General features: G+C 44.1%; 1 protein-coding gene across 1 annotated transcript in view; it reads left to right on the forward strand.

The window, feature by feature from the left end:
• slc22a23b (solute carrier family 22 member 23b) overlaps nucleotides 1-15174 on the forward strand; it is an 88595-nt gene extending 73421 nt beyond the window's left edge. The window contains exons 8-9 of the mRNA XM_080202200.1: nucleotides 49-172; nucleotides 13631-15174. Coding sequence (XP_080058326.1) covers nucleotides 49-172; nucleotides 13631-13985 — 479 coding nt within the window. The 3' untranslated portion in view covers nucleotides 13986-15174. The remainder of the gene's footprint in view (nucleotides 1-48; nucleotides 173-13630) is intronic.
• The last annotated feature ends 11203 nt before the right edge of the window (nucleotides 15175-26377 follow it).

Raw genomic sequence — 26377 nt, forward strand, 5'->3', positions numbered from 1 at the left:
TAATGTCAAGTCAATCTTGTTTAATGAAGCCACTTTTTTCTATTGTAGATATGGCCGAACATTTGCAGCTCCGATTTTCTATCGTGTTCTCCATTGTGGGTATGTTTGCATCTCATTCGATGGGAAATCTCAGCATCTTCTTCTGTGCTGAACTCATACCCACTGTTATCAGGTAAGCCCGTTGGCACAATCTGAGTGTTTGATTCTCAATGTGAATATTGTGTTTGCACGGGGTGTTTGCAATGTTCATTATATCGGGAGGCAGGTGGACAGCGAACAAAAAGGGTGTTGTGGGGATAGGACCTAGGTGGGATTGTGTTCAGTGTAGACTCAATGGGCCGAACGGCTGCCTCCTGTACAGTAGGGATTCGATGATGCTCTTTTGGAGATCTGGTACGGACTCAATGGGCTGAATGGCCAGAAAGATTAACTAACTAGAATAGTGCAGCACATTGGGGCCCACTGAGTCTCAAGTGCTGAGTTTGTACTTGCCTTTCTTTTTAAACTCTGAAGAAGAATGGTGCAAAATTTGAGTATTTAACTTAACCTCGCTCAAATACTCAGTTCCAGTTGCATGCGCGTGACAGTTGAAACTACCTGAATGTATTCCATGCAGTGGAAGGATAGGTTCAGAGAAAAATATCACTGTTCTTTTGTGAGAAGAATTCTCATTTTTGCACTGAAGGAACACAAGGGGTGGCACACTGGCACAGTGGTTAGCACAGTGCTGCTTCACAGCTCCAGGGACCAGGGTTCGATTCCCACTTAAGTCACTGTCTGTGTGGAGTTTGCACATTCTCCCCGTGCCTGCGTGGGTTTCCTCCCACGGTCCCCGAAAGATGTATTGGTTAGACGCGTTGGCCATGCTAAATTTTGCCTCGGTGTAAGTGAACAGGTGCGGGAGTGTGGCGACTGGGGGATTTTCACACCAACTTCATTGCTTCCTGGTGACAGTAATAAATAAACTTTTTCGCTAATCTACAGCCCAAAACTTCCCCAATTTGACAAATTGTGCAGTTAGCGAAACTGTGATCATTGTGAGGAAGAGGCGCTGATACACTTGGAGCGAACTGCCCTAATGTTGAGGTTCAAGCATTGTAGAGAGACTTTTATTGTGTATCTCTGGCTACTTTGTACTGAGTCCAGCTTTATCTGACTTTCCATTGTAAAAAGCAGAGAAGGTTTTCATCTCTTCACCCTGATCAGTATAAAAGTGCATCAGGTATGATCTACCCCACTGCTGTTAAATTTTTGCATCTCAATAATGTTTCCAATTCTGTTTTCTAGCGGTGCGCTAAGACAGGCCTCGGTCTGTTTCCATAGCCAGTAATTCCCAGAACGGGTCACTGTATAGCTTGAGGGATGTCACTCGCATCACATATGGCTGTCTCACTCTTGCTGCCGGCCATTGTGTTTGGAAGGATTTTGCAGGTTGACACACAACCTTTTTGGCTGCGTTATGAGCCCACCTTCCTTAGCCATCAAGTTCTGGTTGGGACTTGAACCAGAGCTCAGGGACAGGGACGCTAACCCACTGCACCACAAGGCCTCCCATAATGGTGTGTACAACTTTTTGCATTCCGGCTCATTGCTAGTGTGAACGTACCCACTTATTCCAGGAATCGCACATATAATCCAGGCTGGCCCTGAAGTGCGTTCTGCATTGGGTGGCACAGCACAATGGTTAGCACTGCTGCCTCACCAGTGCTAGGGACCTGGGTTTGCTTCCCAGCTTGGGTCACCGTGTGGAGTTTGCACATTCCCCCCTGTGTCTGCATGGGTTTCCTCCGGGTGCTCCAGTTTCGCCTCACTCCAAAGATACGCGGGTTAGGTTGATTGCCTATGCTAAATTGTCTGTGTGTCCCAGGATGCATAGAATAGAGGGGTAATTACGTGGGGTTGAAGAGATGGGGCCTTGGGTGGGATTATTGTCAGTGCAGAATTGATGGGCTGAATGGCCTCCTTCTGCACTGTAGGGATTCTATGATTCATTGGCATCCTTTGGTTGTGGCATTAGATCACTAGTCTACTTGTTCAGACAGATATAAAAGGCCCTGTAGCGTGTTCCCCGTTTACTGTTTTCTGGAGCCTTTTTAACCAAGTGTCCTTCACACTCCTGCGTTCTTGAGTTTTAATTATTTCTAACCACATACGTGTCTTGTCCATTCCAGTGCGTGGTCTCTTGAGCTGCGTTTATGCTCCTCACGCAACATAACGTCACACTAAAGCCCTCTGCCCTCGCGCCGAAACAACAAAGCAGGATTTTTAAAAGTAGGAAATGTGAATTTTGCAGCAAGGTACAGAATGAGAACCCTGGGAGGAAAAAATCAAAAATGAAGCTCTCAAACAAAAAAAAGTGGTGCACAAAGTGAGGGAAAGAGTAAGAAAGGGACATAGACTGAGAGGCGTAGAATGAGAGACTTTAGCCTCTTGAGAGCAGCAGTGTGGCAGCCTCGCAGGAAGAGTGGGAGGAAAAGACGTACAGAAACTAGCGGGATCAGAATTACCAGGATGTCAGGAGGGTGGTGATTTAATCCAGAAACTCAGCTAAGGTTCTGGGGACCTGGGTTCAAATCCCGCCATAGCAGATGGTGGAACTTGAATTTAATTTTTTTAAAATCTGGAATTAAGAATCTACTGATGACTATGAAATCGTCAAGTGTCAGAAAAGCCCACCTGGTTCGTTCGTTCGTGTCCTTTTAGGGAAGGAAATTTGCTGCCCTTACCTGCTCTGGCCTACATGTGACTCCTGAGCCACAGCAATGTAGTTGACTCTGAACTGCCCTCCAAGGGCAACTAGGGATGGGTAATAAATGCAGGCCTGTCAGCGATGCCCATGTCTCCCCCCGCCCCCCCCCACACACACACACACACACACATTAATAAAAAAAAACAGAATGAAGGACAGATCTTCAACAAATGGGTCCACGGTGAAGCGTGGTTTTCCTCCGGGTGCTCCAGTTTCCTCCCACAATAAATGTGTGCAGGTTAGGCGGCTTGGCCATGATAAATTGAGTGTCCAAAGATGGATGGCTAGGTGGACTAGCCATGGGAAATGTGCTGGGTTACGGGGATAGGGTGGAGGATAGGCATGGTTAAGATGCTGTTTTAGGGAATCGGTGCAGACTCAATGGGCTGAATGGCCTCCTTTTGTAAGACAGATTAACTAGAATAAGTACAGCACATTGGGCCCATCAAGTCAGTTAAAAGTGCTGAGTTTGTACTTGCCTTTTCTTTTAAAGTCTGAAGAAAAATGATACAAAATTTGAATATTTAACTTAAAACCTCACTCAAAAATACTTAGTTTCAACTGTCACATGCCTGGAACTGGAACTATCTGAATGGGTTCCATGCAATGAAAGGACAGATTCAGAGAAAAATATCACCCGTTCTTTTGTGAAAAGAATTCGTCATCTTAAAAGTTGCTGAAGAAACACAAGTTACATTTATTTATTTATTCTCTTGACATTTGCTTGAGGATGGTTCTCGCTCCCTTTTTTTTGGTTCTTTTGGATTGGTTTTTGCCAGAATCGTGAATCTGACTTTATTGTCAAAGATGAAACTGTAAATGTAACTGGATAGCTAAAATGAAGGCTCTCAAATCACTCTGCAAAGGTCATGAAATTGTCAGTCCAAATAACCTTCTGTGTACAGTGTAGCTTGGTCCTGTTTACCAGTCCTAGTTGTTAACTTAACCCCACACCCACCTTGGACAAAGGGTCACTTAGACTTGAAACATCAGCTGTTTTCTCTCTGTACAGATGCTGCCAGACCCGCAGAGATTTTCCAGCATTTTTCTCTTTAGTTTCAGATTCCAGCATCCGTAGTAATGTGTTCTTTCCCACACCCACCTTTTTGTGTGTGGGGTAACATATTTAAAGTTCTGCGTGCTATTTTCAAAGGTTAGGGGAAGCCGATCATCATTTCCTCTTTCAAACTCTGTTCAAAATATACAATCAAAATATTCTTTAACGTTTGCCAAAGAAATATGGGCTGTAAAAATGACAGGCTGCAGGATGCTTAATGAGACGGCAGCAATTCTTTCAGTCTTCTGAGGATAAGCTTCAGAGAGTGTGTTATGTCGCTCTTTCAATACCCTACATCTGTAATCCTTTAAATGCTGATCTGAGAGCCTGCTTGAGTGTTTAGGCGCACTATCCTTCTCGTTTGGATTGAATGCAGCCCAGACTGACGGTCCCACAGAAAATGAGTTTGGTTTTTAAACCCGTTTGTAATGGTGATCACAAGCGTTCTGCATTTGAGAAAATATTTGCATGTATCATTCTGCTGAATGCACCCATTCCAAATCCAATATATCTTTTTGAGGTGTGTCTAACCAGAGTGGAACATAACTTCCTGCTCTCTGCATTCCAGCCCTATTTGAACACCTGCATTGGCTGCTTGTCTGTCAAGGCCTTAATGTTAAAACTCTTTTGTGCCTTGCTTTTTAACCACTGTCACCTCACCCCCTCTGTATCACTGAATTCCTCCAGCTCTCTGATCCCCGGGGAACTCTGCATTCCTCCAAACCTGACCTCCTTGGGCATCTCCAATTTTTAATCGCTGCGCTCATTGTGTTTGTGCCTTCGGTCGCCTCACCCAAGCTGTGAAATGCCTTCCCACACCCTTCCACCTCTATAGCTCTGGCAACCCCTTTTAGACACTCCTTTAAAGCTTACCTCTACATCCATTCTAATGGTTTGTCATCTGTTCCGTGTCAAATAGTGTTTGACAGTCACTCCTGTGAAGTGCCTCGGGATATTTTTCTATATTAAAGGTGTTATCTAAATGTATGAGGTTATTATATTTATTTGACCTTTCTCCTTGGACCTCGGACAGGGAGGCAGTAGTATTGTTCACGGATTAGTAATCCGGGGACCCATGTTCAAATCCCACCATGTCAGATGGTGGGGAATTGAATTATTTTCTTAAACAAAAAAACTGGATTTAAAAAAAAAGTTTAATGACCATGAAACCATTGCCGATTGTCGTAAAGAGTCATCTGCTTCACTGCTTTTTAGGGAAAGAAATCTGGTACCCTTACCTGGTCTGGCCTACATGAGACTCCAGACCCACAGTAAGATGATTGACTCTTAATTACCCCTTCAAGGGCAATTCAGGATGGACAATAAATGTTGTCCCAGCCAGTGCAGCCCATGTTCTACCAACAAAGTATCTCCCCATTCTTCCGCATTTTTTTTGAGCACTCTGGCCCAAAGCTGCTGATTGCACAGTTCACCACATTGAGCTGTATCTGCCACGGTTTTGCCTCATACCGGTCATCTTTCAGTTGGATTTTGTTGTTTCTGGATTTCATGGCCGCTTCCAAGTAATTTTCCATCAGTTTTAAGTATCTCGGCTTTGGTTATTTTCTGATGTTGAAGGGCAGAGGTAGTGATAGGTGGCCAGTTTCACAGCTGAGAAGTGGCCTAATGTCCCGTGACTGGTGGAACTCATTTTCCAAGTTGATGGAGCGGAGATTTTCATAATTACAACGGAGGTCGCTCGCACTGACAACTGGCAAATATGGAATGCAGCTGTTAAACAAAGTGTTTCTGTTGGGGTGGCACAGTGGTTAGCACTGCTGCCTCACAGCGCCAGGGACCTGGGTTTGATTCTGGCTTTGGGCCGCTGTCTGTACGAAGCTTGCATGTTCGCCCCATATCTGTCTTCTGCATGCTCCGGTTTCCTCCCACACTCCAAAGATGTGCGGGTTAGGTTGATTGGCCATGGTAAACTGACCCTTGTGTCAGGGAGATTAGCAGGGTAAATACAAGGATAGGGTCTGGGTGGATTGTTTTGGTGTGGGTTTGATTGACTGAATCTGCACCATACAGATTCTCCTAGTGACGTTTCAGATTGGCATTCTGGTGCTTGAGTTGACATTTTTGTTTTATAAGTAGGACGTAAGTTTATTAGCTTCCCTGTTAAAGAAATGAATCTCGCTTCAGGGTGCATTGATGCAATAATGTAATTGCCCTTGTATTGTAGAAACTAAAGCAAAATATTCCAGCATCTTGAGGAGTCTCTTGTCTTTATCTGTTCGCCCGCAGTCCACCCATATCCCCCAGAGCAAGTGGGAGCTAAACGTAAAGCCCAAAGAGGGGGCTGGAAAGGCTGGTAAAGATGAGAAAGTCTAAGGTACCATTCCCACAGACCTGTGGATGTATAAAATGTGGGAGTATTAAATTCCTAGTAAATTCCTTTTTTTATTGCAGTTGATAGTACATGTCAGTGTAGTTGCTGTTCTCCATAAAATGCAATGATGTGTGGTGGATTGTGCCAGTGTTAAGGATGTGATGGAGACTGCTACGTAACTATCACCAAATCTGATCCATTTGTATTGTGAGCAGTTTTGGGCCCTGTATCTAAGGAAGAATGTGCTGGAGAAGGTCCAGAGGAAGATCATAGAATCCCCACAGTGCAGAAGGAGGCCATTTGGCCCATTGAACCTGCACTGGCAACAATCCCACCCAGGCCCTATCCCCGTAACTCCACTTATTTACCTTGCCAATCCCCACCAGCACTAAGGGGCAATTGAGCATGGCCAATTCACCTAACCCGCACACATCTTTGGATTGTGGAAGGAAACCGGAGCACCTGGGCAAACAGACACGGAGAATGTGCAGACTCCACACACAGTCACTCGAGGCTGCAACTGAACCTGGGTCCCTGGTGCTGTGAGGCAGCAGTGTTAACCACTGTGCCACCGTGTTACCCCAAGGTGCTGTGAGAATCCACACGAATGACTCCAGGAATGAAAAGCTTGATATGAGCATCTGAGGACTCTGGGTCTGTACTTGATGGAGCTCAGAAGGATGAAGAGGGGTCTCAATGAAACTTCGAATACCGAAAGGCCCGGATAGAATGGATGTGGGGAAGTAGTTTTCATTCGTAGGCGAGACTAGGATCCAAGGGCACAGTCTCAGAATAAAACAAGGATGGGGAGGAACTTCTTCAGCAACAGGGTAGAGAATCTTTGGAATTCACTGCCACACAGACTGTGAAGGTCAGTGAGTGTATTTAAGACAAAGATGATAAGGGGATCAAAGGTTACAGGGAAAAGGCAGGGGAATGGTGTTGAGAAACTTATCAGCCATGATTGAATGGCAGAGCAGACTCGACAGGCCGAATGGCCTAATTTTGAGTCTATATACCTTATATGGTCAATGGTCTTATTTAATAATCATTTTACCTTGCACCAAGACGCATGTTAACTTTTAACAGTTGGAACAAGTTTAGCAGTACCCCTCGGCTGAGGGTTCTGATGTGTTGTGCAGTTGCAATTTGACAGAATGTTCAAGCTTATATAACTTATTTCCTTTATTGTTCACTTCTGAATGAGGGTGGGCTTCCCTCCTGCTCTGAGGTCACAGTGTGGCTGAGAGGTGACAGCACCAGTGAGAATTTAATTCCAGTTTATGCCTCTGCTTCTCTTTTGGAACTGAGCGACCAATTCACTCGTGGCCTCTTTTACAAGTTGCATTCCGGAGCTTAGCACATGAAGGGTTTGCTACTGGAGCTTTGGATTACGCTGCTTAGTGTCTGTGCAAGATTCACTATCTTTAGTTGGGTGGATCATTCGCCAATCTGTATGGTACAAACATAACCTGGGATCTTGTGTGGACCCTTTTTGAAGAGGATTCCAATAACCAACTTCTGTCCCTCAGTCAGAGCTGACCAAGGGAAATATGGTCCAGGAGGGATGTAACATTTTCTTCCAGTTGATTACTATGCACATCAGAAAAGTTTACTTATTAGTCACAAGTAAGGCTTACATTAACACTGCAATGGAGTTGCTGTGAAATTCCCCTAATCGCCGCACTCTGGCGCCTCTTCGGGTCAATGCATCTAACCAGACTCTGGGAAGAAACCAGAACATCCGGAGGAAAACCTACGCAGACACTGGGAGAATGTGCAGTCTCCACACAGTGATCCAAGCTGGGAATCGAACCCAGTCCCTGGCGCTGTGAGGCAGCAGTACCAACCACTGCCAACGTGCTGCCCATTGTCCTGATATCCCTCACTTGCCGTCAGGTTTGATGCGATGCTTCACCAGGGTCTGAAGAGTTCAGACATGCCACAGTGAGAATGGATCTTGCAGAGCGATGTTGAACACACTGTCAACTGTGAAACTGGCAAATAGGGTTGGGTTTGAAAGATATCTGTGATATCACTGTGAAAGGGCAGCTCTTCACATTGTAGGACTTGGTGAAATTATTTGCACTGATTTCACTGGGCAAGGTTTTCCTGCCTCCTGGACAGGTTGGAAGCTGTGGGAATATCTGCCACAGAGATTTTATTCAGGATGTGTGTTTTGAGTTCCCAAGATCCACGTAATTACAGTAAGAAGTCTCACCACCGGGTTAAAGTCCCAACAGTTTACTCGAAGGAGCTCATGATTCCAAGTAAGTGGAGAGGTGGGTTCACAAACAAGGCATATATGGACAGAGATTCAATTACAAGATAGTGTCTCTACATGCCACGTTTGTGAACCCATCTCGCCACTCACCCGAGGAAGGAGCAGTGCTCTGAAAGCTCATGATTCCAAACAACACCAGGTTAAAGTCCAACAGGTTTATGAGACTTACTGTGCCCACCCCAATCTAACACTGGCATCTCCACACCTCATTAGTTAGGTAGTGGACTTCTTTGAATCTAATTACCTCAGAAGAGGAGAATGGCATTGTGGTCCAGTCGATTTGTGTTTTCATTATTAATGTAGAAAATGAAATTTATAAGGATTGTCTATTTTGGTGCATTTGTACTGAACTACAATCCTCCCTCGCTCGGATTCTGTCCACCACTGTGCTCTCCAGATGCCTACGTTCCAGCTTTCAAGTTAGTTTCAGTACTGCAGATACCCAAGTGCTGGATACATGGGCCCCGTAAATGATGCTGCTGGACCAATCGTAAAGGCAATGCTTCATTTGAATAAAGCTACCGTCCAACAGTTGGCCAGATTCACCACCTGACTGAGTGGCAGTGGGAAGGTCACCTCAGGACTTCCTGGCCGGAGACCCATAGGAATTCTTTTGACCAGGCCTATGCATCAGGAGAGCTGGGATTATCCCCCCCTCCCCTCAAGATCAGGTGGATTTGCAGGAGATTTAGAGACTGGAATGGACTGGATACCTGACTGGGAGCTATAAGGAGAATACACTTTCCCCCTCCTGGGGTGGGAGGAATGGGGGCAGGGATTGAAATTGAGGACAATGTTTGTCTTTACACATTAATTTTAACTTGCCCCATTTTCCAGTGCAGTCCATGTCCCCTCTTTCTGCCCTTTTTAGGACAAGGTGAAATAACTTATTGCGGTCAACATTATCCATTATCTTAGAATCATTTAAGAATAGCACTTCGATCACACCTCTCAACATTTGGCTTTTCCAGAACATACCCAACCACCCCCACTGCCTGCCCACCCCCCCACCCCCCCAATCTGGGCTCCTCCTTCCCCTCCCTCATTCAATCTGGCACCCCTCCAACTTGCTGCTCCCTCCCCTCCCCCCCCCCCCCACACCCCTCCATACAGCCGCTCCCTTCCCCTCCCCCCTTCTCCATACGGCCCCCCCTCCTCTTTCCCCTTCTTCCTCCCTCCATCTCCCCCAATCATTCTGCTTGATAACTTCTGATTGTAACACTGGTTTGAAGAACCTTGAATTCCTGGGTACGGCTGCTTTGGCGTGTAGACTTTTTTTTTAACCGAGTTGTGGGTTGTTCTGTGAGCAGTCAGCGTTTTTGAAAGCTCTTTATCAGCCTCTCTGAATGTTCTGGTTTGTTGTGTACAGCGTTGCCGCTGGTGTACAATAGCAAATAATCCTGTCTAGATGTAACTGGATAGCTGACTGGATCCCCATTAGCATTAATCCAGTAAACTCTTATTTACCCTTTTTAATATTTGGTCTTAATCCCCTGAAGGTTGAATTGATAATGTAGCACAAGTTACTTCCTTCAGCCTAATCTGTGCTATGACTTATCCAGTTTATTTGCTGTTTTGTAAGGTTGCTTTTATTAATAACAAGCCCAATATGTACATATCATCAACATGTACTTACAACAGAACACATTGTCAATGGAGCTATGTAAATTCGAATGGATTAGTCTTCAGCCAGCACTAGTGAGAGAGAGCTTGCTCTGTATGTTTTCACTGCCTCCCACATTGTAACTAATCACTTCATTTATGACATCTCGACAACTGTGGTGACAGTGCTTGCCACAATGATTCACTCTCTCCCTGTCCTGTGATTCCCTTCACAAGGGAGCCTGCTCAGCAATGCCAATGGTGTTCCAGCTTTGGTAATCTGGGCAGCAGCTTCCTGGGTAAGGCTGTTACCTTTGCTTGTGCAGAGCTGTTTAGGAGGCTGTCTGATCCCATTTGCTCCTGGTTTTCAGTTGATGCGCACGAACATAGTGAGGGGGGGGCGCAATCCCTTTAATGGGCGGCATGGTGGCACTGCTGTCTCACAGCGCTAGGGACCCAGGTTCGATCCCAAGCTTGGGGCACCGTCTGTGTGGAGTTTGCACATTCTCCCCGGGTCTGCATGGGTTTCCTCCAGGTGCTCCAGTTTCCTCCCACAGTTCGAATGACATGCTGGTTAGGTGCATTGGCCATGCTAAATTCTCTCTCGGTGTGCCCGAACAGGTGCTGGAGCATGGCAACCAGGGGATTTTCACAGCAACTTCATTGCAGTGTTAATGTAAACACAAAAAATAGTGTTTTTGATTTATTTTCTAGACCCTGTGAATGACCTACTTATGATTTGTGGACCTGATCCCTGAAATCTCATTGGATTGCCACTGTTTCTAGCTGATTACCATTGAGAATTTACTCTGTTCTGTCCTGTCGGATATCCAGATTGGATGACTTGCATTTCCCTAACTGAAATCCACTTAACACAGTCTTGCCCATTCACTTAATCTTGCAAAGATATTGATGGATTGCGCTTCGATCTGCAAAGCTTACAATGCCACTTATCTTTGTGTCCTCAGCAAATTCACACAAGTGGCTTTCTATCCTGTCAGCCAAGTTAATAATTACTGTTAATAGTTGAGGTAAGAAGTCTGACAACACCAGGTTTAGTTGAGGTCCCAGCACAGATTCGTGCAGGGCATCGCTAGTCGCATTGTACCAATTAGATTACCTGTTTGTTATTCTTGCTGTCTCCTTCAGTCAATTGCCCAACAAGGTTAATAATTTGCCTTCGATTCCATAAACCTCAGTTTCACTAAAGTCTCTTATGAGAAACTTTATCAAACGCTTTACCTCCAGGTTTTCTCTGAAAGATGTGCTGTTTAGGTGCATTGGCCGTGCTAAATTCTCTCCCCTGTGTACCCAAACAGGTGCCAGAGTGTGACGACTAGGGGATTTCACAGTAACTTCATTGCAGTGCTAGTGTAAGCCTACTTGTGACTAATAAACTAAAAATTCTGCATCCACAGTCATGTTAACTGTATATTGTGTTCAGTTGTATGCAAGCAGTAGGTATTAAATGGGCAATCATTTTTGCCCCCCTGAAAGGAATAGACAAACTGTGGGTTAGGAGGTGCGTGTATGTAATATGAATCTCTAAATGCTTATAAAAGTGGGTCAGAATTGTTAGCTCCAGTTCACCACCTGACTTTCTGGAATATAGTAGCGTCCTGTCCGTCACTTTAGTCACTTCTTCAGAAAGAATGTGACCCACCCTTTACAAATCCACACGGACTTGCTCTGAGCTAAAGACTTTCAAGGTATTCAGTGATGCTGTGCTTAATTAGAGGCTCCAGCAATTTCCTGATGACCAACAGGCAAACCAACCCATCGTTCTCGTAATTCCTTCGATCACCATTCTTAAATAGTGGAGTGATGTACATAATTTTCCAATCCAAGGAATGGTTCCTGTATTAAAATGCCCTAGCCATCATCTTCCAATGTTCTCACTTGCGTTTTCTAAAGTCCTGGGGTGGAAACCATCTGGTTCTGGGAACTTGTCGCTCTTTCTCATGCCATTGTTTTCTTCTTTACATAAACTTTGGGCGATCAGTTCAAAAGATGAAGCCAGAAAAGTGCCCCACGTATCCAGCCTTTCAGTAGGCATAAAAGGTTTTGTTGCTGTGGTAATTGTTGACGGCTGGTCTCTTGTTAAAATGAAGGAAAAATAACACCAACTGCAGCAGTGAGAACAGTTAAGATAGCAGCATTACCAAACTGGGGCAGGTCAGCTAGCCAGTGTATTCTAGTTGGGCTAAACATCACTGACTAAATGAAAACTACTCATTGTATCATTCGTGATTTGTTGGGGTGATTTGCTCTGTTTTGAGGTGTTGTGAAGTTGCATGTGTAAGGTTAAAAATGTGGTGTTTGACAAATCGAAAAGAAATGCTAAAACAAGAAATCATATAGCATTGTCTCCTTTAAAAAGCAGGTCTCTGTGTGGATTTTAAATTGCAGAGAGCAGGCTGCAGAAACAGGTTTTTGCAACATTCCTATCAAAGCCTAGCAGTTAAGTGTTCCAACCTACCAAAACAAGCTTTTGAATTGGATCCATGAGTTTAAAACAAGCATGCAGAGACGCAACCAATGGAATTCAAACCTGAGGGTTGTTGACAGCCTCAAGTCACAGGTTGTAAGAATACTGAGGTAATTCCAGGTATATAAACCCGGACAAGAGGGGGTAACTGTCAGCGTATGCTTGTGTGTAGGCTCTTGTGTAAATCCTGCAGTTTCATGTATGTCTTCATAACATCACCATCTAAATAGAGAGGGAGAGACTAACTCAAAGTATTCCAGACAGGAATATCATTGGAAAAAGTTCATACTTCCAAAGAGCACCTGGTTGTATAATAGTTGAGTGATTTGAATTTTGTAATGATTTATTTCATTATCTGCTGAAGGAGTCTTGTAATACTTGAACTGCATTCTACTGGGATTTTATTCAGTTCAACTGTTTTAATAAGGTTGTCACCAGTTTAAAAGTAAAGACCTGTTAATTGTTCATGGTGTCAGATCCTGTTTAATTTACCAAAACCAATAACTTCCTAATACCTCGCACACTCGTATAAGATTACAAGGTGAAGTATGTGACTTTGAGTGGGTCCAATACCGAGCAGAGAGAATTAACCTCTGCATTGTAACAGAGGCGAGTACATAACTAATAGCCTGTTCAGTACGTAACTAGTAGGCTGCAGAGTTGGTTTTAGGGTTTACGATGTCCTGAAATTCACCAGCTTGCTTTGTTTGAACTCTTTTGATAAGAGATCTATTCATAGAACCCTACAGTGCAGAAAGAGGCCATTCAGCCCGTCGAGTCTGCACTGACCACAATCCCACCCAGGCCCTATCTCCAAAACCCCATGCATTTCCCTTAGCTAGTCCCCTGACACTGAGGGTCAATTTAGCATGGCCAATCAACCTAACCTGCACATCTTTTGGACTGGGAGAGGAAACCGGAGGAAACCCACACAGACATGGGGAGAATGTGCAAATTCCACACAGACAGTAACCTGAGGCTGGGTCCCTGGTGCTGTGGGGCAGCAGTGCTAACCACTATGCCACCCTATTGACCAGGATCAATGAGGGGAAAAAGGCACGTAAGAGTTTACAGAGCAGTCTGTTAATCAAACTTTTTTTCCTTTTTGTGCGCCTCAGGGGCGGAGGATTGGGCTTGGTTTTGGCCAGCGCCGGCTTTGGTCAGTTGACGGCACCGATCATGGAGCTTCACAACCAGAAAGGTTACTTCCTGCACCATGTGATCTTTGCCTGCTGCACGGTGATCTGCATCATTTGTATTCTGCTGCTGCCTGAGAGCAAAGGACAAGACCTGCCTGAGAGCATAGACGATGGGGACAACTACACCAGGCAGCCGTTCATCCCTCCCAAAAAGGTGGAGCAGCCGCTGCTCTCGAACAACACCGAACTCAAGGATTACTCGGGCCTGAATGAAAACTCAAACCCTGAAACGATAGCGGAGAGTATCACAGCCAATGGCACTAGGTCGAAATGATTTTATTTATAACGTTTACAGTTGCGTGTAATTTCTTTTTCTTTGCACAAGTATCATCCAGCAGGTTTTCTTTTGTGAGAGGATAATGAATCGAGTGGCTGCTTTTCGCAGAGATTTTTTTTTAAGACGGGGGCACCTTTTTTTTAAAAAAAAAGACTTCGATGAATAAGAGTTTGCTCGCTCTCCCTGACAATTTGTCAGACAATGTGGGAAGAGGAGCTTAGGAGCCTGCTGAGCACTTTTTGGTTGCCTGAAGCACACTGGATCATCTGTGATGATGCACTACACGTGAGGGAGCGTCAAACGTGGGAAAGGACTGCGCTGAGCGGGCTGTTGTGAAGGAGGTTTGTGTTTCAAAGCGCTGAGTGGGACACCAAGATGAACTACAGCTCGTTTGGATTTTCCCCTTTTTTTTATACCCTCCCCCCACCCCCAATCCCCCTCCTGGCTATGAGCAGAATAAATAATCCTATTCTACTTTTTTATTTTTAAATGTAGAGTTCAAAAGTGACTACTCATTTGACACACTAATCCAAGGCTACTGGAGAATCAAACAAAGGGTTGTACGACCTTCCCCCCCCACCCCATGTTAACAGCTTCTACCAGCTGTTGTTCTAACGTAAGGAACTGTGCTAATAATAATTGTGATTTTTTTTTTTAATGCCAGTATTTCCCTCACCCCTCCCCTCCTCCTCTCCCACTTTCAATTGTCAAGTATAGTGGTGTTTTTGTTTTGTAACTTCTAGGCTGTGGTATGCTGTTAGTCATTTTTTTTAAAGGATATTGTACAGATGTAATTTATATGCAAGTATTCAAAGCATGAATTCAATTTTTAAACGGTTTCCTCCCCCCCTCCACACACACACACACACACACACACACACACACACACACACACACAATTTGTATTTTGTTTCCTTAACATGTCGTTAGTTACACCTTCACTACCAATTTTTTTTTTTTAAATAATTTTTCAGCTACCATAAATCACCCACATATTTTCCACTTGGCTCTCATTATCGTCAGATCAAGGTTAAACACTGAGGCACCCAGTACCCTGCATTTCATGAGCCTAAACAACGTCATGTCTGACCCCTATACACACACATCCTCAAAAGTGCCGAGTATTGCATATCCCATCTACCCAGTGACTATTTTAAAATGGAAATAAAGTCCTTTTCATTGTCCACCCTCTCTCTGCTTTGTATGCTCGCTTAATCAGAGGAGGAGCAGGTAAGCGTTAAATATCTTAGACTTGCCAGTGTTGTGTACCTTTTTATACATGGGGAAGAAACCCCCTGGGAAGAGGTGATAATGGGCCAGTGGATGATAAGTGGGAATTGATGTTGAGTTCTTCACGCCTGTGCTGGGGAAAGTGAGAAAGATGTCGAGGAAGAGGCAAAACCTTCATTGCTTAGAATCCCTACAGTAGAGGGGGCCATTCGGCCCATTAAGTCTGACCACAATCCCACACGAGCTCTACTGCTGTAAGCCCACGCAATTACTGGGCTAATCCCCCTGACACTAAATGGCAATTTAGCATGGCCAATCCACACATCTTTGGACTGTGGGTGGAAATCGGAGCACTCAGAGGAAACTTGCGCAGACATGGGGAGAATGTGCAAATTCTGCAGGTCAGAATGAACCTGGGACTGTGACGCTGTGAAGCAGCAGTACTAACCACTGTGCTGCCCCATGTGGGATGAGGAAAGTTTCAGGAAGTATTAGGAGAAGTTAGCTTACCTGATGATGGAGAAGGCCCCCTAACCAAGTGGGGAGAATAGGTGGTGGGAGCCTTAGAAATGACTAAGATTCTATTCCAAGTGAATGAGTTCTGCACAACCGGAGAGTGGCCAGTGGAATACTGGCTTTCAAAAAAAGACTGCTGTCGAATAAACCTGTTGGACTTTAACTTGATGTTGAGATTTCTTACTGTGCCCACCCCAGACCAACACCGGCATCTCTACATCGAGTAAACCAAGGTAATTTTCAACTGTAACCTCTGCGTCCGATTGCGTTTACTATTTGTACCTCCTCGATGCACCTTGTTCTTTACTCATCTCAGTACCATCTCCTTTTGCCTTGCACCATTGTCCCTTACTCTCATTTACACTCTTTTGACTCTTGCCTTTCATTCTTTTTTTTTGTCCCACCAGCACTTCCGTCTATCCTGAAATAAAAGCAAAATGCTGCATCCTGACTTCAGACAGGTCATATGAACCCAAAATTGTTTCTCTCTACTGATGCTGCCAGTTTGCTGAGTTAATGCAGCATTTTCTGCTTTCGTCTCTTTTTCTCTCCCTGCCTGAAAGACTATTGCATCTGTGCGCTCTGAGCTAACACTCTCTCCCCTCTCTCCCTCCCTCTCGTCACCAATGACGCCAGTGAGAATTTCCAGTCTTTTCCACATTGCCAGCACTTGTAGTGTTTTACTTTCTGTAATCACAGGCCAGTTAGCTTCTGTGTTGGGAACAATTTTAGAATCTCTGATCGAAGCTGAAGTGATGAGATACATACGTGACAAGGACGTTATTCAAAGTGGCCAAACTGGGTAACGGTAGGGAAATTGGGGCTTGCCGAACCTAGTTGGGTTCTTTTAAGGAGCTAACCAAGGAAGCAGAGGGGTTTATGTAGACTTTCTGAAAGCCTTTGATAGTCAGTCTCACACAGAGGTTATTCCAGGAGAGATGGGATTAGGCCTTTTAAAAGCTGGTTTGTGGATAGTGAAGAAGATTGTCAGAGGATGTAGACCAGTTGGAGACTTGGGCAGATGAATGGCAGATGGAGTTTAACCAGGACAAATGTGAGGTAATGTATTTTGGAAGGTCCAATGCATATAAGAATTATATAGTAATTGGTAGAACCCTTAGGAGTATTGACAGGCAGAGAGATCAGGCCATACATGTCCACTGATTACTGAAAGTGGCAATGCAGGTGGGTAAGATAGTCAAGAAGGCATACGGCATGCTTGCCTTAATTGGTTGGGGCATTGAGTATAAAAATTGGCAGGTCATGCTGCAGCTGTACAGGACCTTAGTTAGGCTTCATTTGGAACTTTGTGTACAATTCTGGTCACCACACCAGAAGGATGTGGATGCTTTGGAGGAGGTATAGAAGAGGTTTACCAGGATGTTGCCTGACCTGAGGGTATTAGCTATAAGGAGAAGTTGGATAAACTCGGTTTATTCTCGCTGGAATGACGGAGGTTGAGGGGTGACCTGATAGAGGTTTACAAGATTGAGTGGCATGGACAGAGTGGATAGTCAGATGCTCCTTCCTAGGGTAGAAAAGCAAAATATTAGGGGACGTAGGTGTGTGTGGAAAAGTTTGGAGGAGATGTGCGAGGCAAGTGTTTTACACAGAGGGTGGTGAATGTCTGGAACGCGCTGCCTGGGGAGGTGGTGGGAGCAGGTGCGATAGTGGCATTTAAGGGGCAACTAGACAAATACATGAGTAGGATGGGAATGGAAAGATACAGACTCTAAGCTCATACTGTTTTAGTTTGGGAAGGTGTCATGGTGCAGGTTTGGAGGGTCAAAGGGCCTGTTCTTGTATTGTTCTTTAGTCAGTGTGGAGCTTCCCTGATTTTTGGTGTTGAGAGCAGTTTCCTGATGGTTGAAGGTTGTAATGGTGCTCCATAGGGTTCTTGTCCAACACCATTTCACTGTGTGCATCATGACTAGCTTAGGGGCTTAAAAAAAAGGGCAGCATGGACAAGTTGGGCTGAATGGCCTGTTTCCATGTTGTGAAGCTCAATGACTCTGACTCTTGTGAGGCTCCTACTCTCTGGCTCCTCTTTACGAAGAGCTATAAAGCATTGAAGAGTTGTAGCCACTTAGATTAAGATGGAAGGAGATTGTGGGGTGATTGAAATAAAGGAGCGATGGGGCAGGGTAGCTAGAAGCAGGCGGTTTGCAGTGTGAAAAGGAACCTGGGTTCAATTCCAGCCTCGGATAACTGTCTGTCCGTGTCTGCATGGGTTTCCTCCGGGTGCCCTGGTTTCCTCCCAGGCTCCAAAGGTATGTAGGTTAGGTGAATTGACCATGCTAAATTGACCCTTAGTATTAGAGGGATTAGCAGGGTAAATGCATGTGGTAACGGGATAGAGCCCGAGTGGGATTGCCGTCGGTACAGGCTCAATGGGTAGAGTGGCCTCCTCCTGCACTGTAGGGATTCATTGAACAAGGAGGGCTCAACTGGATGGGGTCTGAGGAACTTTGGGGGAGAAGATGCTTTATTACACAGAGGCACTGTTGGAGCTGGTCACATCCGTATTTAAGAATAGGTTAAATAAATGGTGACAGTAAGATGAATAAAGAGGCATGGGAACAAATTTAGATTTGTGGGTTTTGGATTACTACAGGTGGATGGATAACTGTTGAAAGAAATAAAAACCGAGTACTGGAAATGAAGGGTACCTGTAAAATACATATATCGGCCTTTAAAATGGAGCTCAGTATTACTGATTCTCTTTTTTTCACTGATGTTTGAAGTGTTTTTTTGCTGAATGGATTCTCCCCATGTTTATGATCTGTGGTTTGTGCTGCATGTGGAGAAATGATGCCCTCTAAAGTATGAAAATGGTATTGCAGCATTTGATTCACTTTGTGTATATAGAATTGTATATGCATTTATATAGCCTAACTGCTTAATTTGGGGGGGGATGCGGGGTGGGGGGGGGGGAGAGGGCACAGGTTGTTATTTCAGTGACTAGTATATTCTGGGATATGACTCTCTTCACGCTAATCTATGCAACAGCACAGTTGGTCAAAGAAGCTCTGGGTTGTGCCCATTTCTGTGTGGAATGTTGTCTATTTGCATTTAAGTTTTAAGTTTATTAGTGTCACAAGTAGGCTTGCATTAACACTGCAATGAAGTTGCTGCGAAAATTCCCTAGTTGCCAGACTCTGGCATCTGTTACACTGAGGGGCAATTTACCATGCCGCTCAAGCTAACTAGTCTTTAGACTATGGGAGGAAACCGGAGCACCCAGTGGAACCCATGCAGACACAGGGAGAATGTCTACATGGAGTCTGCACAATGACCCAAGCTGGAACTCAAACCTGGGTCCCTGGTGCTGTGAGGCAGCAGTGCTAATCACTGTGTGCGCAATGATCCTGTGAACCTGGCCTGTTTTATTATATTAAAAGTGCTGTAAGTACAAGTTGCAAATGTTTCTTCTCTCTGAAGTAACATTTTTAGACTTTTTTTTTCCATTTGCCTGTAAATTCTCTGGCTCTGATCAGGTAGAGATTCAGGTTTTGTTCTCACTGTGTAGAACTGGCCCAATCTCCCTGTATTGTTATGCAATCTGCTAACTGAGTCATTGCTCTGTACAGATACAGTCAACGTTGACCTCACCTCGTGCACAGTAAGTTGGCATCTCTCCTCAGTTGCAGAATTGAAACAAAATGCAACAGGTTTCTGAAGAGAACAAAACCCAGCACGTGTAATGCCATGTTGTACAATAATGTTCAATGTCTACACTTAATGGCAGAGTTAATTCATTTGATATCCCAACTTTATAAAGTTTAGAGTTCACTTATCAGTGGTACCGGTAAGCTTAATACTGCAATCAAGTTACTGTGAAAATCCCCTAGTTGCCACACTCCAGCATCTGTTCTGGAACACGGGGAGAATTTAGCATGGCCGATGCACCTAACCAGCACGTTTTTACAGACTGTGGGAGGAAACTAGAGAACTCTGAGGAAACAGACACAGAAGAACGTGCGGACTCTGCACAGTCACCCAAACTGGGAATCGAATCCAGATCCCTGGCACTGAGGTAACAGTTCGTGCCACTGTGCTGCCCATGTCATGTACCATAAATACCATTAGTATTACAAAATATACCATTATGTAAATTTAATGTCTGAGCACATTAAACAGCTCCTAACTATGAAAAAAACCCACAGGTCTATTAGTAACATGTTTAAAAATATTTGCAATAGTTTCTTGTTTTGGATTTCACTGGTATCTTGGTGGCATTGTAATTTTGATTTTCTTGATCTATAATGACATGGAGCAGAAGATAGTAACTGAAAAGGTAGCAACTTAAAAACAGGTAAGTAACTACCAAGGACGTGTGATATAATGCATAACCAGTTGACAAATATACAAGACAAATGGGAAGCTGCCCAGCCTCATTTCTGAAAAACCTTTATTATCTGACCTGAATTTCTGTGTAATATGTGGAAAATTGCATCCCTGACAACACGCTTAAATATTCCAGTGGTCTTCTATCTTATCTCGCATCCATGACCATGAAATGTGCTTGTGACAAAATGTTGCAAGAGTTAGCTTGATATTGGCCTTTTATTCTGACACAGTGGCACAAGCAATTTCAGTCACAGACACCATGCCCAATTCCACATTTGTGACAAATAGTTCACTTAGCCATTGAGCATGGGAGAAACCAAGTTGCTTGATTCAAATGCAAATATATTGTCCCACTTATTCCAATGTGCAGCCTTGCAACCACTTAACTGATAGTTGTCCAAATTCATGTTTTATATTTTAAGGTCAATACTAGACTTGGTATTGTGCAACACAATAGGATTAATTAATGATGAAGGTATTCCTAAGTAGCAGCAATTATAATTAAATTTCAATTTGAGGGAGAGAAGAGTGGGTCCAAGACTAGTATTTTAAATGTAAATAAGAGCAATAATGAGGGTATAAAAGCAGAGCTGGCTAAAGTGAACAGGTAAATTCATTTAATGGGATAGGCTAACAGAGGTGCCATGGCAGACATTCAAAGGGATACTTCAAAATACACATCCCAAACAGGAGGGAGGATCCAACATCCACGCTTAACTAGAAAAGTTAAAGATAGTATCAAACTTAAAGAAAAAGCATGTAACTGTGCAAGAATGGATGGCAGGTCATGAAATTGGATAGAATATATAAAGCAGCAAAAATGTCTAAAAGGTTAATGAGAGAAAAATTAGAGTAAGAGAGAAAATTAGTGAGAAATAACCTTTTATTTTTAAAATATCTATAGAAGCTTGTTATCAACCTGAGTGTTTGGTCCCATTGAAAGTGAGTCTAGGGAATCAACAACAGAAAATAAGGAGATGACAGATGAACCAATATTTTGCACAGATCTTCACTGTAAACGATACAGGTAACATTCCAGAAATGGAATGTGTTACGAGCTCTGGCTGATGTTCCCTGCGAGGGGTGTCTCAACTTGGAAACACCAGTTCATAGTAGAGTATTGTCCCTGCAGACAAAACTGTGTAAGAGGCCATGTGTGAGATATCCAATGAGAACTGTGACCAGCCTAGTCACAGTATAACACTTATCAAAGACTATTACAGTAAAGAAAAGATACACGTTCATGAACAAGACTATGATGGTCTAAGACAGTTATGCACAAGAAACTACTAAACACCCACGCAGTTTAAGACCTTTTAAATAGGAATTACCCTTCTGACCCAATATACGTTTACAAGAACTCTTTTTCAGGACTCCACTCTTACTAAACAACATCCACTTCAATAGATTTATGAAGACCAGCTTATAGTTATCACACGGTATACAATTGAATAGTTATTCTGGGGTAACTACCTCCACAAAGGGTATGCTACATGCTTGCTTCTGGTCTCCTAACCAGCACCAGCATACAGGCTGCTTGATGGAATCTGCTTCCTCAAAAAAGGTTGCCAATTATGTCATAGTTTCCCTTTGAAGATACTTTCTGTATATTTGGCTGTCTGTTCCCCGGCTGCTTTTAGTTCTAACATTAGCATTTATATGACTTCCCTAAACGGTACCAGCATCTGATGGAATCTATTTCCTAATAACAGGAAGATGTATTTCTGTTTGGTCTGTCTATAATTGCTAATCGTGTTAGGGAGATTCCCATCCTGTGGAATGCCTACTGAAATGCCGATTGTTTCTAACCCGCTGGTACAATCATGACACAGGGAGGGAGGAACTTGAGAAAGATTACAACAATTAGGGAAGTGGTAATGAGCACAATGTTGGAGCTGCAGCTGACAAATCTTTGCGTCCAAGTGGACTCCTAGAGTCTTAAAAAAATCCACTGCGCCGCCTGGAGTGAGAATAATACGAGGAGGGATAGCAAAACCATCCAGGGCTCTGTATTGGAGATGAAGGGTTTGTGGGGAAACAAGAGATTTTAACTCGGGCGTCCTGTCCAATTCTGCTGGAAGTGTCTGGTGAGAATAAGGGGGAAATTCAGGCAGCAAGTGCACTGCTCCCTATTTGCAGAGGATTGGAGTCATTGAATCCCTACAGTGCAGGAGGAAGCCATTCACCCCATTGAGTCTGCGCTAACCATAATCTCATCCAGGCCCTATTCCAGTAACCCACATACTCACCCTGCTAATCCCCTGACATTAGGGTCAACATCTTTGGAGTGTGGGAGGAAACTAGAGCACCCAGAGGAAACCCATGCAGACACAGGGAGAACGTACAAATTCCACACAGATAGTGACCTGAGGCTGAAACTGAACCCAGGTCCCTGGTGCTGTGAGGCAGCAGTGCCAACCACTGTGCTGCCCAGGTGGCCTTCCACTGGGGGGTATCACCCCACCTGCGACTGCCCAAAATATGTGCACCTAGATGCTTTCCGCACACATCACAGACAGCTCTGTTGCGGGAATTTCTCTGCTTGCTATTGTTTATGAAGCATTTCCCGTTGACTGTCACATTTAACAGGAACTGCTAAATGGAAAGGGAACCTTCAGGGGTCAGTACGTGAATTCAGGTATCGCCTAATCCCTCCAATTTTATACCACAGACTCCAGGCCAGGTTTATGTGGTTCGTGACATCACAAGTTCCAGCAAGGGTAACTAATTAGAACAGCAGGAATTAACAGTGATCTATAATTAACATTAACAATCAGTGTGCGGATATATTCACAAATAGTTTTCTGTTATTTCACAAACCTTAACCTCTTTATTTTAAAAAGTCAACACTTCCTTTTAAGAGCTGAAACATGTTTGCTAATATTGTAAAAATAGGGTGTCTCTGAGGAATCATATTTAAATACATTTGGAATAAGAACAGGAATACTCTTCTATCCATCCAGTCCATTTGCTAAAGTATGGCAATGGGCGTGGGTAAGATGCTATGTTGAGAGTCGGTGTAGATTCGATGGGCTGAATGGTCTTCTTCTGCATGGTTGGGATTCTGATTCTAAGTATAACAAATATCTATTTCTAAAACAATTCAGGACTTGGGTAAGCAGGGTTCTACTTGGACAACCACAGAGATACAGCTTTTAAACCCTTTGCTACAAGTGAGGTCTCACCTGCAGTGGGAGGCTTGCAGGGATAATCTGATATTGATAGTTTTCTAGCTGTATATCATCATAGAATCCCTACTGGGCAGAAGGAGGCCATTCAGCCCATCGAGTCTCCATCAACTCTCTGACAAAGCGTCCTACTCAGGCCCTATTCCTGTAACCCCATGTATTTGCCTCACTAATCCCCTCAAACCTACAAACCTTGGGGCACGAAAGGGCAATTTAGCATGGCCAATCCACCTAATCAGCAGAGTGGCACAGCAATTAGCACAGCTGCTTCACAGTGCCAGGGACCTGGGTTCGATTCCCAGCTTGGGGTCACTGTAAGGAGTTTGCACGTTTGTGTCTGTGTGTGTGTGTGTTCCCTCCCACACTCAAAGACGTCCTGGTTAAGTGCACTTGCCATGCTAAATTTCCACTTAGTGTCAGAGGGACAAGCAAGGGTACGTGCATGAGGTTATGGGGATAGGGCCTGGGTGGGATCACGGTCGGTGCAGACTTGATGGGCCGAATGGTCTCCTTCTGCACTGCAGGGATTCTATGATCTTAACATGGAACTTCTCCTTCCTGATGTTTAGGTAAGATTTCGCCAGACCCACAGCTCAAATATCTTTCCACCAATGGAGTTTCCTGAACCGAACTCTGCTTCAACCACATCCTCGTTCATGTCTGATCCTAATTCAATATCAGTTCCTCGCTTTTATACTCAATACCACCAAATATAAAACACCCACACGTTCACCTTCCTTGCTGGGCTTTGCTCTCTACAAACCTATTCAACTTCCTTTAACTCTTCACAACACCTGGTTAAAGGCCAACAGGTTTACTTGGAATCATGAGCTTTCGGAGCGCTCCTTCCTTCATCTGGAGCAGCGCTCCGAAACCTTGTGCTGCCTAATAAACCTGTTGGATTTTAACCTGAGGTTGTGATGCTTCTTACGGTACCCACCCCAGACCAATGCCACCATCTCCACCTCATGTTCTTTCTTTTTTCCCCTAAAATTTTCAATGTCCTCGCCTTTTGCATCAGTCAGCATCTGCGACCAGTCTGCACATTTCTCCAATCTCAGTGCCATTTGCATGTCCAACTCAAGCACAAAATATGGCCAAATCATTTCTTAAGTAGAAAACTGAAGAGATGCCAATAGTCTCACCCATTATGCCTGACTCTGCGTTCTATCCACCTGCTATCTCTCCGTAACTACAACTCTGCACTCTCTCCGTTCCTTCTCCCCTCTGTACGGTATGCTTTCATAGAATCCCTACAGTACGGAGAAAGGCCATTCAGTCCATCACATCTGTGCCGACCACAATCTTACCCAGGAACTACCCCTATATCTCTACATATTTACACACTAATCCCTCTAACCTACACATCTCAGGACACCAAGGGCAATTTTAGCATGGCCAATCAACCTAACCCGCACATCTTTGGATTGTGGGAGGAAACCAGAGCACCCAGAGGGGACCCACGTCAATACGAGGAGAATGTGCAAACTCTACACAGACAGTGACCCGAGCCAGGAATCGAATCCAGGTCCCTGGTGCTATGAAGCAGCAGTGCTAACCACTGTGCTACTGTGCCACTTTTGTCATAACAGCATGCAATAAACAATACTTTTCACTCTATCCTAATACATGTGAATATAATAAATCAAGCAAGAGTTAAGCAGCATGCAGACAGAAATGTGGACGTTTGGTAGTTACAGTTGCAGGTGTGGACAAATAACCCAATAGATGACCCTCTGGGTTCCTGCCTAACCAAGGGAACTTGCTATAAGCCAGCTTCTGTCAGCCTTGTGCAGACTTCAGGGCTGAATGTGAAGCTGCTCCATGTCACGTAGTCTTCCCTTACAAACACACGCACACATTTATACTGTCTGTGGGTCTTGATTTTTGTTACAACAAAAAATGTAGGAAATGCAGAATGTTTGCAGAAGGCATTTGATAAGGTGCTGCACAAGAGATTAATACACAAGGTAAGATCCTTCTGGGTTGGGGGTAATATATTAGCTTGGATAGAGGATTGGCTAACCAACAAAGCAGAGTTGGTACAAATGAGTCTTTTTCTGGTCAGCAAGCTGTAACTAGTTCTGTCCTCTGGCCCCAACTATTTACAATCTATATTAATAGCTTGGATGTTAGATTGGCCAATCTAAATTGCCCCTTAGTGTCAGGGGGATTAGCTAGGGTAAATAGAGATTATGGGGCTAGGGCCTAGGTGGGTTAGTGGTCAGTGCAGATGTCATGGACCAAATGGCCTCCTTCTGCACTGTAGGGATTCTATGCAGGGATAAAAAGCAGTATAGCCAAATTTGCAGATGACACTAAAATAAGTGGGATAGTAAGTTGCACTGGAGAAATAAAACATTTACAAATGGATACAGACAGGTTAGATCAATGGGCCAAGATATGGCAAATGAGATTTAATGTGCCTAAGTGTTATCCATTTTAGTCAGAGGAATAAAAAGACAACTTATTATCTAAATGAAGAGAAACTTCAAAATGCTTTGGTGCAGAGGGATCTGGGTGTCCTCTTGCATGAATCACAGGAAGTTAGTGTGCAGGTGCAGCAGATAATAAGGAAAACAAATGGAATTTTGGCATTCATTGCTAATGGAATTGAACATAAAAATGGGGAAGAGTTGTTGCAATCGTACAGAGCATTAGTGAGACCACATCTGGAGTACTGTGCACAATTTTGATCCCCTTACTTGAGGAAGATGTAAATGTTTTGGAGGCGGCTTGGAGAAGGTTCACTAAATTGAGTCTAGGGATGAAGGACTTGTTTTATGAAAAGATGGAACAGTTTAGGCCTATACGCCCTGGATAGAAGAATGAGTAAAGATCTAGTTGAGGTGTATAAGATGCTGAAGGGGATTGACAGGGTAGATGTAAATCAGGTAGATTTCCCCTGGTTGGACATTCAAGAATGAGAGGTCATAGTTTTGGGTAAGGGGGTGGCAAATCTAAAGCAGAAATAAGGAGGAATTCACTAAAGGGGTTCTGAATCTGTGACATTCTCTCAGAGTGCAGAGGACCCCAGGGCACTAAACAAACCTGAGGAGGAGTTAAGAGTTTAATTAGTAGCAGGATGAAATAGGGGGAGCAGGC

Source organism: Carcharhinus amblyrhynchos, chromosome 2, assembly GCF_965287045.1.
Source record: "Carcharhinus amblyrhynchos chromosome 2, sCarAmb.v2.hapA, whole genome shotgun sequence".
In the NCBI taxonomy this organism is placed as follows: domain Eukaryota; kingdom Metazoa; phylum Chordata; class Chondrichthyes; order Carcharhiniformes; family Carcharhinidae; genus Carcharhinus; species Carcharhinus amblyrhynchos.